The sequence below is a fragment of the Polypterus senegalus genome, chromosome 12 (assembly GCF_016835505.1).
Source record: "Polypterus senegalus isolate Bchr_013 chromosome 12, ASM1683550v1, whole genome shotgun sequence".
Lineage (NCBI taxonomy): Eukaryota > Metazoa > Chordata > Cladistia > Polypteriformes > Polypteridae > Polypterus > Polypterus senegalus.
Window position 1 is genome coordinate 63,213,530 of NC_053165.1, and position 12,975 is coordinate 63,226,504.

Genomic DNA, 12,975 nt, shown 5'->3' on the forward strand with positions numbered 1-12,975 from the left:
GTGTCGGTGGGAGATTGCCGGGAAGCACCTGGAACACATGCGGGTGTGAATAAAAAGGGCTACCTGCCTTCATTCGTGGCTGGAGTCAGGAGAGAAGGAAGGAATGAGCTTGCTGGAAGAGGCAAGGAGGCGGCCTGAAGAGAATAAGGCGTTGTGTGGCCAGGACTTTGGGGGTTTGTGTGCACTTTTGACTCTGTAAATAGTTGTAAATAAACGTGTGGTGGTGGAAAAACAACATGTCTGCCTGTCTGTGCCCGGGTTCCGTTCACACCCCAAATTTGAAAAAGTGGTTCTCATGAATGGAATGAATCTAAGGATGGATGAATAGATGTAGAAATGTTACCGAAAATGTTCAATATCAGCACTGCTTCTCATAGGTCAGAATGCATTGTAATGGATTGCGCCATAAAAGTAACTATGTAAAAGTCAGATTGATTCATCTCGCTTTCATGGTGTACAATACCAGACCTGTTGAAGCCACAGTGGGTGGGACTTGTGCTTTATTACTAACAGCCTTCCTTTTCACTCTCTGTCACAGCTAACCAGGTGGAATTAGCCTCCACATTTCGACTAGACAGCCTTCTTCCTCCATTAGAAACTTTAACCAGATACTACCGCTACTATGGATCTCTCACCACACCTGACTGTTCAGAAGCTGTAATCTGGACGGTTTTTGAAGAACCAATATCTATTAGTAAGAAGCAGGTAAATATGCATCTGTTACTGCCTTATTTAAAGGAGAAGTAGGGAAGGGTGGTACATCTTAGGACTGTTCATTAACCTTTAATTAGTTTTATTTCTCATCAAAAAGAGTTGCTCAGAATGCAACATGCAGTAATGGATTTGCCAAAACATGTACGACAAAGCACAGTAGTTGCAACTGAAAGAAAACGGATGTCTTGCTGATTTAGTTTCGTATTCATGATCAAAGCAAGAACATGTTGTTTGAACACTGGAGAATGGATTGCTTGTAAAAGAGGAAAGCCAGGCAGCTGACTTTAAATGTATATATGGAGACAGTGTCAGACAATTGGTAACACATTTAAATCACTGATGTCACCACTGTGCCTACAGAACATGTGTCAAGAGCATCTGCCCATTTTTAAAATTATATTTTCCATGAATAATGTTTTTCCATTGCTATTTTGTTTCTTATGCGTTGCCCCATTTTCTCATTTATGGCAATGACACTTGAAATGGAATTGAATAAGAAGCGGTGATAGCAATTCACATTTTCTAAGTTTGTTAGCAGGAGTAAATAAAAACAAATAGCTCTGAAACTGTAGACTAAATTAAGACACACAAAAATAAAGTATTTTTCATTAAAGTCAGAAAAGATGTTCAATTATGAAATGAATTCAAAGGAAAACCAGCAATCCCAGGAACAGGGTTGGGAAACACTTTAATGACACCTTTACAGCCCCCAAGTGTGTATAGAGTAAAAAGGTTATCTCAAATTTTTTATACTTAGAGTGGAGCACTATCATCACTCACATTGCTTTACAATTGACCAAACATTAGCTTTATGCTTAGTATTGGTGATTTCATTGGAAATTGGTGAAGGGTACAATCCCACACACAAAAATGTTTGCCCATATGGAGAAGGAGTATTGGCTGAATGGACAGAAAGAAACCAGTTCTAAAATTTTTACTGTTAACTTAAATACAGCAGCCCACCTTTGAGGTTCTAATAGTGCAGGGCAAGGAAGTCCGCCAGTTATTACTTGCTTGTTTTTAAGTCTGAGCGGCTAGTTGTGGGGTCAAAGATGTGTGAATGACCTAAACAAAATTACTACCACCAGGCTGGGAGGTTCATGGACATATAGTGGGAACCAGCGTTCTTTTAAATTTATTATCATGCTTCATGAATGCCAATAATTATTCAATAAAAATAAGGGAAATAAGTAGGTGCAGGAGACTATAAGACTGGAACAGCCACATCTAGTGAGACATGAACTACACTTTATCCAGCTAGTTTTGTTAATTGCATTTGAGTCCCCTCTGTCTTCACATCTTTAACCCTTTGTTGTTTTTCATTTCATTTCAGTATGCTTCATTTGTGAACTCAATATTTTTTTCCTCTGCCACGGAACACCCAGTCAATATGCAAGAAAATTTTCGGCCTGTCCAGGAACTAAACAAGAGGCAAGTCTTTGCATCCAAGGATGCGACTGATAGTAGCTGCAGTGCTCCGTCTGTCAGTCTGCTCTTGACCATTCTGTCAGTATTGGCAATCAGGCTTGTTTGAAACAAAAAGGAAATAGAAAATGAAGAAGGACAGAAGGAGTGGATATCTGCTTATTTGCTAACAATATTGGTAGTAACAATTGATGTTTTATATGTTTAAAAACTTTAAGGAACCAACAATGCCATGCTGTTAAAAAAAAAAAAATAACACACTTTATATATATATATATATATATATATATATATATATATATATATATATATATATATATATATATATATATATATATATATATATGTATGTACACACACATTTATATAAATATATAAATATAAATTGAATATTTGTAAAAAGCAAACCTGTAAAAAGCAAACTGTTTTAATAATAGTATTACATATAAATGAATGTCTATATAATCTTGCACCAACAAAACAAAATATTTTGCCTAACTGCACTGTTTCCTGTTTTATGTGGAAGAGAGATTTGTTTATTTCTCATACTGTTAATGTCAATAGATAACATATTTAGTTCTAAGCCAATCTAGTTGTGCATTTGTGAATTTTGCCTTTTGGTCTTTTATATAACACCTCTAAACAAAACGGCTGTTATTACCTGGATCCAAAATAGGAAGATCAGATAAAAGATTGAAAGAAAGAGGAAAATCTTGTGCTCTTCATACCTGACCTCTTCTTTGAGCCTTGCTATAATGAGTTCCCGGCTCCTTCATTTTTTTGAGATATTCCCTTCTCTGGCAAACACAAAAGATTTGACTGCCCTTTCAAGTGGGAAGAAGTGATTTAAGAGGATAACATTGTTCATCCCCCTAAAACTAATTAACTGTTGTATGTGTATGTGTATCAATATATTTGTTTGCATAGGAAGGCAGCGTGACCTAGTGGTTTAGGAGTGAGAATGGGAATGATTCAAGTACTATCTCCATCACTAAAACAACTTGTGACCCTGATGAATGAATTTAATCTGCAATTGTAAAATAAATTTCAAATTAACAACTATAATTTTATGAATAATACCCTTCTATAACAAACACCATCCCAATACAATTTACAGCAATTATAGATAAACATTACAATTTGTACTAGTGTTATGTACAGATGGAGCACAAGTTGACAAGATGACTTTCTCAGTGTCACATAATGAGTCAGAGGTAGGGTCACTATATACATTATTTATTATATATTACATCTATGCTTAACAGCAACAGTATAAACTACTTGAAAGCAGCACACATCTGCTACTGTTACCTGTGTCTCCAGAATTTGATAAAAGCCTTTTACATCTGCCAGCTTGCTTTGTTAGGGGTTCCTTTCTATTTGCATTTACAGTTACATTTATTTGCCTGATGCCTTTTTACAAGGTGACTTACAACATTTGAGATACAACTGGGTATCTTTTCTTTTTGGCAGGTGAAGCGAAATGCCCATGGTTTAGAAATGCATTTTACTTACAAGTTCAGCTTATCAATGAAAATGTGAAACCACAGACAAATATACCTACTAAACACTGATGTTAAGATGATGCCCAAAGAATTCAGAAACAGAATTAGTGCTTCTGTCATTTCGGAAAATCAAATGGGATGTGTTCAATATTGATTATCAAATCCACAATGTGTTTCAAAAATAATGTGTAAGAGTCTCCTGCAGCTGCCTCTTGATCTAAAAAATGATAGAACTGAGCTACTGCTCTCGGTTTACTACACAATTGTACCACAAGGTCATAAATGTGTGCATTATGAGGTTGTGAAAGAAATAACAAAAATATATGGTGCCGGTTTGCTTAGTCAGGATGGGGGAAAAGCTACCCAAGTTTCTCATTATATACACTGCTCTGGTCACCAGCCTCCATTAAGTGCAGTGAGCAGAGATTTGTATGTGGACAATTAATTTGCATTCTCTGAACATCTTCATCTATCATCCCTGGCTGGAACCTATTCCTATAGTATTGGGCACAGATCCATTGCAGAGTTAGAGTGAAATCAACACACCAGTAATTTCTCGATCAGGTATCATAATTGTATAGTTTCATGTGAATGATAAAGCCACTCAGACATGGAAACAAAGTGCAAACTCCATACAGGCTGCAAGTGGAATTTGAAGTATGAAGCAACAGAACTAACCATGGAGCCATCAGGCCACTCTGCAACAAAAATAAAAAAATAACATTAGTTCCAAACACTACAAATGCTTCAAAAGAATACACCTTTAGATAATCCCAGGCCACTCTGGAAGTAGGACCTTTGAATCAATTGGTCTAACTCAACTCAGAACTTAACATTGTCAACTCTGACTCTCTGTAATGTATCCAGATCAAGACACTACTTGTAACAGAGGCCTTCAGGCTTTGAGAATGTCTCCCCAGCTTAATCCTCAGTCTTTTAGTCACAATAATACGTAAACCTCTATTTGGAATAATACCTGATGGGACATTACAATGAACTTCCTTGATTAAATTCAGGGTCACAGGTAACCAGGGTTGTTAGAGAAAACAACCCCAAGTCAACTGAAACACACATTCAGACTGGGCCAATTAGGAATCACCAATTAAACTAATCTGCATGTCTCTAGGGAATTGACAGAAAACCCCTAGAGAAACATGGAGAACATGCAAACTCGACAAAGATGATGACCAGGCCCCAGATTTGAGCCAAGGACTCTAAATCTGTAAGGCAGCAATGCTAAACACTATACCAATAGTGTTTTCCACATAAACCCATCCTCAAGATAAAGATAAGCAGTGTGATAAATGGATGTTTCAATCTGCTTTGGGCTTGATGCTACCATGTTAGACTCCTTTTGTAACACAGAACTGAATAAGTATATTCAGAAAAAGACCAGATTGATAGAAATGAACATAATCACTGAAAACTTGTTTTGTTTATTGTAGTTTTACAAGCACAAACACCACCACCAGATAATTGATGGCTGATTTGCTATCTCTGCTTTAGACCTCTGGAAATGCCTAAAATTGATCATAAGATCTGATTTAGATTCAGAGGATCAAGGGGTTTTGGGCAAGGAGCCCAATAAAGAGGCCTCTAGTCTTGCTGTGGGACCTCCTGCAACCCTTTCACCATATCCCTGTGTTGTTTTAGCCACTTAGAGTTTAGGACTTTGGTTTCAGTACATGTGTCAATTATCCACTTATAATTTATGTATAAAGAGAGTCCAGAGATTGTGCAACATTATTTTTGGAAGCAAGTTTGTCAACATGTGGCTAACAAACCTTCCATTTTGGGCAAGATTCTGGTTTTAAGAAACCATTGGGAAAAACAAGAGATTCTGCAGGAGGAGCTCCTTTGTCTTTCAATCTGCAGGAATGGCTTTTCTAAAGAGCATTTGAGCTGAGCTGCATAGCTCCTTCTCACAAAAGTGAAATTGTTCTCGGGTCTGCCCTGCTTGCTAACACAATCACAGTCACTTTTGTTATATGCAAATGAGTGCCCCTCTGGAGACTTGAGGATGAGAGAATGGCATTGACGCACTGAAGGAATGCTGTGTTACAGACAGTGCATGTCTCGACACTTACACCAGCACCCACATGCGGAATTCACAGCCATACTGGGCTGGGGTTTGCAGCCATTTTTGCATAGTACACACCTTGTGATCCTGCTCTCCTGAGGAGAGTGAACACCTACCAAGTTAAAAAACAAACCAGAATGAGATGCCACTCCTTCAGAAGGCACATTAACCCTTATGCATATACATGCCAATTAACTTTCAACCTTGGGATTTTGGAGAAGAATATAAGATTCATCTAATTATTTATAAAAACTGCCTCAACCTTGAGGGACCACACTTGCTCTTAGCCAAAATACAATTAGCAATGAACTTAAGACAAATATCTTTTGGGTGGTGGGAGAAAAACACACATTGGGAAAAAAAAAATATGGAGAGAAGAACAAGTAAACCACGCAGACATTTAAACTGTGGCACCTACAGCAGGACTTTGGCAGTATTAACCTAATCCTTGCTCAAAATATAAAAAAGGAAATCATACTAAAAAAAGAAATGGACAAACAAATTAAAATGATAGAATCATGAAACAAAATGTGAAGGGACAGGAAACCTAGCCCACATAGAAAGATAATCAGAGGTTTCTTATGAGTACAAGATGGAGGCGTTCAAATACTAAGAACTGGCCTAAAATTATAAAGTCTAGTCAAATAATATGGAAAAATTATAGATAACATTAGAGGAAATAATCAGGCAGATAAGCTGGCAGCCTAGTGCAAGTGTTCTCCACACGCCACTGGTGATAGCATGATTAAGAGGAAGTGCCCTGCTGCCCCTTTCACTTTAGTCATAGCTTTTTTTTTTCTTTTTTGTTGTTTAACTGTTTTGTAGAGGCATTTTTACCATGGAAATCCTGGTCTTGCCACACATACTTAAGAGAAGGACACTTTCAAAAGTGATGGCATCTCTTTAAAAAGATATGCAGAAGGTATATATGTGAATGAGACACAATGAAGCACTTGCAGCACTTACAACACCTGCTCCATGTTGCAAAAATAAAAAAAACAACCAAATCGACCACTGAATTGCTTAAAAAGGCTCACGTTCAAGGTGGAACTGAAAAGCTGTGGGTGCAAATATATTGTACATAAAGGGGGAAAGTGATGGCAGAACACTGTAGGGTCCAAAGGCCTCCCAAGCAACCCAGAAACAGGAAACCAGTGCCAGTGACAAAGTAAATTTCATATTCCAAAAAGAAATACTTTTCTTAATAAGAAATTGTATCAAGTGTACTATGGAAAATTAGAAAAATAGATAATATGATGACAAAGTTATGTTTGCTACAAACATTTTAGCAATATGCTAAATTATTCAAGGGAGTTATTTTGTTTTTGCAAAACATCATCATCTGCTGAAGGATGAGGCAGTGTGCCCTTAAAGCAAAGATGTCTACTGCTGTTTTAAGAGATTTTAAAGTATTTGTTTTCTTTCCTTTTTTAAATATTTGTTTTAAGGATCTGAATTCAAACCCAATTACTTTGGAGTGCTGATACAAAATTAAACTAATATCAGTCTTCACAATTTACATCCTGTTTATTTATTCTGCAGCACTGATAATCCACACTCAGCAATCACAAAATTGACATTTCCACTGCACCTGAGTTACCATAAAAAAAATCTTCCTCCTTCCTGATTTCTTCTGTTATTGGAAAGGATTGAAACTGAATGTTTTCAGGTCCTCAAACAAAACTTACCATTAGGCAAAAGACATCTGAGTGAACAAATAAGTAAAAAAGTGTTATGTAATTTATTTAATTAACACATGTATCTAACATCAGATGACACTGTGTGAAAAAATAATACATCCTCATTAAATCAACCCATTTTAAAAGGTATACAGTAATTCAAGTCAGCTAACTGAACACAGCCAGCCCTGCCCAATACAAACCTCTCTTATTTTGACCCTTACCATCAGAGTGATGTTGCCAACAGAAAAATTCAACAAATACTTAATGCCACGATCAAAGGAATTTAAAGGAAAGAGGCCAGAAAAATGTTGATTTTATCAGTCTAGAAATGGCTACAAAACAATCTCTAAAACTCTGGGACTCCACCAAACCACAGTGACAACCATAATCTGTAAGTGAAAGCATTTTAAACAGTACAGAATCTTCTCAAGGATGGTCAGCCTTCCAAATTTACTCCAACAGCACAGCATAAGACCATCCAGGAAGACAAAAAATTATCCTTAAAAAACACATCCAGTGAACTGCAGGTTTCTCTGGCCTCAGCAAAAGTCAGCATTCATGACTTAATAATCAGAAAGACATTTTTTGAATGATATGCATATATTATATCCAAATATTATGTCAACAGTCAAACGGTGGTAGTGTGATGGGGGGATACTTTGCTGTCTCAAGTCCTCAGTGTCTTGCCATAACTGATGGAATCATGAATTGTACATGTTATCAAAAACTCTTAAAATGAATGCCTGACCTTTTTCCCATGAGTTGAACTTTAACTGGATCTTGACTGTGATCTAAAAGACAAAAGCAAGTCCACATAGCACTGCCTGAAAAGAAGCAAACTGAAATTTTTGGACCAGACTAGTCAAACTCTAGATTGAAAGCCAATTGAGGTGCTATGAAATTTACCTAGATCTGTGACTAAAAGCAGCTCTGCGAGAAAGAGTGGGCTCAGACCCCTTCACTGCAGGAAAGACCAATGTTGAATAAGAGAAAGTGTTTGAATGCAGTCATTGCAGTTAAAGTGGCACAAGCAGTTATGAAGTGTAATGGGGGCCATATTTTTACACATTGCCAGTTGCTGTTAGATAACCATCACAAAATTACACAAGCAAAAAAATATGTATTTTTTATTTGTTCACTGAGGTACCCTTTATCGTATATTAAATTTTGTTTTAAGACCTGCTAACATTCAATGTCAAAGACACACACACACACAAACACCTACACGCAAGTGTAAAATTTGTAGTAGAGCCTCCCAGTGATTACAGTTTAGGATACAAATCCATTTACACCTTTGGACAAACTCCTTCACATAGAGGAACAGGAGCCCTGGTGAACTTTTCCATATTCTGCCATTTATAAAACCACCAGTAGCAGCCGTAGTTCATGCGGCAGCCTCTAAAAGTTTCCCTTTTGAGTTCTTGTTCCATGTATAGGGGTTATAATTCATTGCAGACACAAACCAAACGCTTTACATTATTTTTATTATTCCTCCCCAGCCCTTCTTCTCACCTATATCAAAGTTAATTAGCCTCTTCTACCTAGACAACCCCATACAAGCAGGTAAAACCATTATGATGCAAGCTACATTATATCACCAGCACACAAAGCATTGTATGTTTTAAAATGTGTGCCACAAACGCAAATTTCCAAAGTTAAAATTTGAGTCTGTTATTAGTACAGAGGACAGGGAAATTCTCACTTGCACATCATATTATTATGTGTGGTTTTTCAAACAGACTTGAGAGTAGATTGAGTGTCCAAGCCATAGTGTGGTTTGGATTTAGGTAAAAAGGGGAGTCAATAAGTGGATAGGGTCTTGTACGTGATAATCACAAGAAGCCTCCTCAGAATTCGCTATTCAGAATTCCTAACCAATAAGGCACAAGTTGTAATTAACACTTTTTCTATTTTTGTTGTAAATCCTTGTAGGTTTCTCTAGCCCAAAGCTATTGCATTCAATGTTTTGGATGATTCAAATGGAGACAAGAGTTTCGGCACACAACTGCCTCCTTTTGAAATGAAGAGATGACATCACATCACAAACAGGCAAGATTCCCATCAACAGTGTGGTGGTGGCAATAAAAAAAATCTCAATATGTTGGTGGCTGCTAAGAAAGCCCCTCAATAATGACATTCGAAAGACATCACAAGCATTAAACATTTAAACTAATATTAAAATAACACGTAAGTTCCAAAATAAAGACGGATCAGGGCATTCTCAGATGATGAAAAAAAAAAACCAGAAATAAGCCTGAAGCAAAACAAATCAGCAAATTAACTACTGAGTCCCTGATATTAAGGAAAATGTCATTACTCTCCATTGTCAGTTTTTAAAATTCAACAGAAGAACTAGTTGGTAACATATTACTTTTTTCTGATTTTTATGAGCAAATATTCTTTTTGCAAAGGACATAGCTCCTCCACCAATCTACCCCTTTACAAGGTCACAGAGTGGTGGAACACTGAAGAAGTAGAAACCAATGCTGGGCAGGGTGCCAGTCCAGCACTGGCGACCCATACAAAGTTAACCTTATTTCTTATTCGTTAGGAAGTGGCAGGAAGAAAGAATGAACGAAAAAAAAAATCTGCCAGCAAGCAGAGAAGACAATCACGAGAGGAGACGTTGTCTTTAAGCAAGCCAAGATCAAATTTAACTTGAACCAAAAATCAGTCAAAAAGACGTGCTTAAAATTCATTAAACAGAAAAACAAACTTTTAATTCAAAGCGCTTAAGTTTACAGAGTTATAAAATAAGGACACAGGCGACAACATTTTATCCCATCTCTCCAATGACTTCACATACCAAAGGATTTAAGGTCATTGCTAGGGAAACATATTAACAAATGGAAGCGGCCATAAAGAAACATAAATTAGCTATGGAACAGCATAACATTATTTTAAAAATGACTGAGAAAAATTGAAATAAGAAAAACAACAAAATAATAAAAAATTCCATGATCAAAGACCCATAATGGATGAGAAAAATCTAAGAGAAATTTGAAAAGGTAATAAAAAATTAAACATAAAATGCCATATTAACACAATTGAACACAAACAGAACATGTAAATATGAGGGAGACAGTGACCAGGCCAAGAATTGAACCGCTAAGTAACAAAGTGATATAAAGGAATGAAATCATTAAATTTTATCTGCAGTGCCTACACTTTCTCTTCTGAGACAATCCATTAAATGATTTCCTTGGGTTTTTATGTTTAAAGTTTGTAAACGGATATGTAGAACATATAGGAGTGTAGAAAGTAAAAGACAGAGATTCCACTCAGTTTGTCATCAGGAGTGTCAGGCAGTCTACCTTGGAGTGACACACTGCAGAAGCTCCAGTCCCCAGAGAATGAGCCCCTCCTCCCCCCCACCCCAACAAAAAACCCTGGGCACTATTCATCTTTTGACTACAGAATAGATCTTTTCTCTCACTGTTCAAACTTTGCCAGTCGTCTCCGGAGAGTATGTTGGCTGCTTTGTGTAGCTTGTTTGTTCCCTATCTTCACTCTTTAGAGAAGAAAAGACAAATCCATTTCTTTTGAAGTGTTAGGTCTACTCCACTTTATACCATCCCTGGTGTGTTTGCAGCACTAGAACTAGACAGCTTTAAGCTGGTATGTTCCTCCTTCACTCAAAACACTATAGGGAGCCCTCAAGAGGACTAAAAAAGAAAGAAAAAAGAACCATTAAAATCCTTTTGATCATCAAGCACCCTTGAAGGGGCTCTAGGACTACATTAGAAAATGGCTTTTAAATTGTAAACATGTTTGATTTGTTTTAAACTGTGGAGAGTAAATGTTACAAAGTTAACAATGACATTATGACATAGAGCCTCGCAGTTAGGAGACCCGGGTTCACTTCCCGGGTCCTCCCTGCGTGAAGTTTGCATGTTCTCCCCGTGTCTGTGTGGGTTTCCTCCGGGCATTCTGAAAGTTGAATTATTTTAGTGTCTTATCTGTGATGTGTTTTTGTTTTTACAGTCTGTTACTTTGTGGAGCAGTTTTTACTTCGTTGCTAGGGTAACAACCCTGTAGTGATTGGCTATAACTTCACAGAGTCAGAAGGTGTGAATACCTTATCAACCACTTTCTATTCAGCCAATACTGTTGGTACATAACAAAGGATTAGCATGTGGTCATTTAGGTAATGATTCCTAGTAAATTAATTTTGCTCCACATATTTTTGACAACAATTTAAGGTTATGATTTTGTCGTGATTAAAGTATTTAATTGACGTTCCTGTTATGATTCTTTGCTTGTCTTATTGCCTCATGTCTCTTCTTCAGGTCCTGTATTTTAACAATCTCCATCACCTTCTCCGTATCAGATTACCAATACAGTTCCTCTGTGTTATGAGACCAGTCCAGCTTGTCAGTGATGTGGACCCCCATAGTAATTGTAGCAGTGCACCACTCTCCACATCCATATCCACGCTCTGAGGTTAACTTAATAACCAGTTCTTTGAGTTGCAGACAATTCTCTTTGCATAAGAAGGAACATGAAGAAACATGCAAATATAACATAATGCTCTTCTGTTTCACAAGGCATAGTAAAATAAATCTTAGTAAGAGAACAGGCATAGGCTAAACATGTAAATGAGATCCAGAAGTCATAGATTGACATAAAAAAAAGGTTCAGAACAAGAGAATAATTTTTTTGTACAGTGAAAAAATGGTTTATCTGTGAAACTCGGCTAACCTGGCACTTCTGAGCAAGATCTATAAAGCCTTTGCTCTGATGATGTCACCTACAGATGCATAGAAGTGAGTTCTGAAAACCATTACCAAGGAAACTGCAAATACAAAATGCTTTAAAATACTGGTGCTAAAAGGGAAAACAAAATGTAAACAAATTACATGCTTCTTAATTAAGTCAGAACACACCATTTCTGACCACATATTCGAAAATATTTTTTGTGCGTGAAATGTCCAGATTCCATAGAAATATAGCCAGGAATAAATTTAGAAAAGATTAAATACATTTCTAAAATTAAAGATTGCAACAATTGTCTTCCTACCATGCTGGCCAGAATTAAACAATAACACAAGAATCGCCTTGCACATTACATGACAACCATCCCAATTTTGGGAAAGATTCAATAATCACAAAAACTGTTCATATTTCAGACAGATCTTAAGCAATTATCTTCCTAAATCATATAAAGTGAGCTATGTAGTGATTAATCTTAACCTCCATGATTTACTCACAGACCAGTCAGAGCCACCTCAATTTTAAATGTTCAGCATTTATGACTCTATATCCTGTAGTATGGGGAAACACTAAGATTTTAATAGGCAATGCACAGGCAGTGAAATACAAACAAAATAAATTTAATAAACATGGTAGCAAAAAATGAAGCCTCTTTAGCCAAAAAAGATGGACGTTTTGTATTTTTCTCTATAAAATAACACAAAGTTTGGAGAGTCAGTATTTCCCAAAATGTCACAGTAAATCTGTTAATTTGAAACGTTCTTTGTGGACATAATTTTCTAGTGTGTGTGGAGTGTCATTTCCAACACCAGACTACAGAACAAAAAAAAAAAAAAGACAAACTGGTGAAGTCTTT

At 36.7% G+C, this 12,975-nt stretch overlaps 1 protein-coding gene across 2 annotated transcripts in view; it reads left to right on the plus strand.

Moving 5' to 3' along the window:
* Positions 1-2,392, plus strand: part of car15 (carbonic anhydrase 15) — a 29,666-nt gene extending 27,274 nt beyond the window's left edge. For both annotated transcript variants that reach the window (XM_039771867.1, XM_039771868.1), the window contains 2 exons: positions 539-705; positions 2,048-2,392. In XM_039771867.1, the coding sequence (XP_039627801.1) occupies positions 539-705; positions 2,048-2,248 (368 nt within the window). In that variant the 3' untranslated portion in view covers positions 2,249-2,392. The remainder of the gene's footprint in view (positions 1-538; positions 706-2,047) is intronic.
* Positions 2,393-12,975: the final 10,583 nt, after the last annotated feature.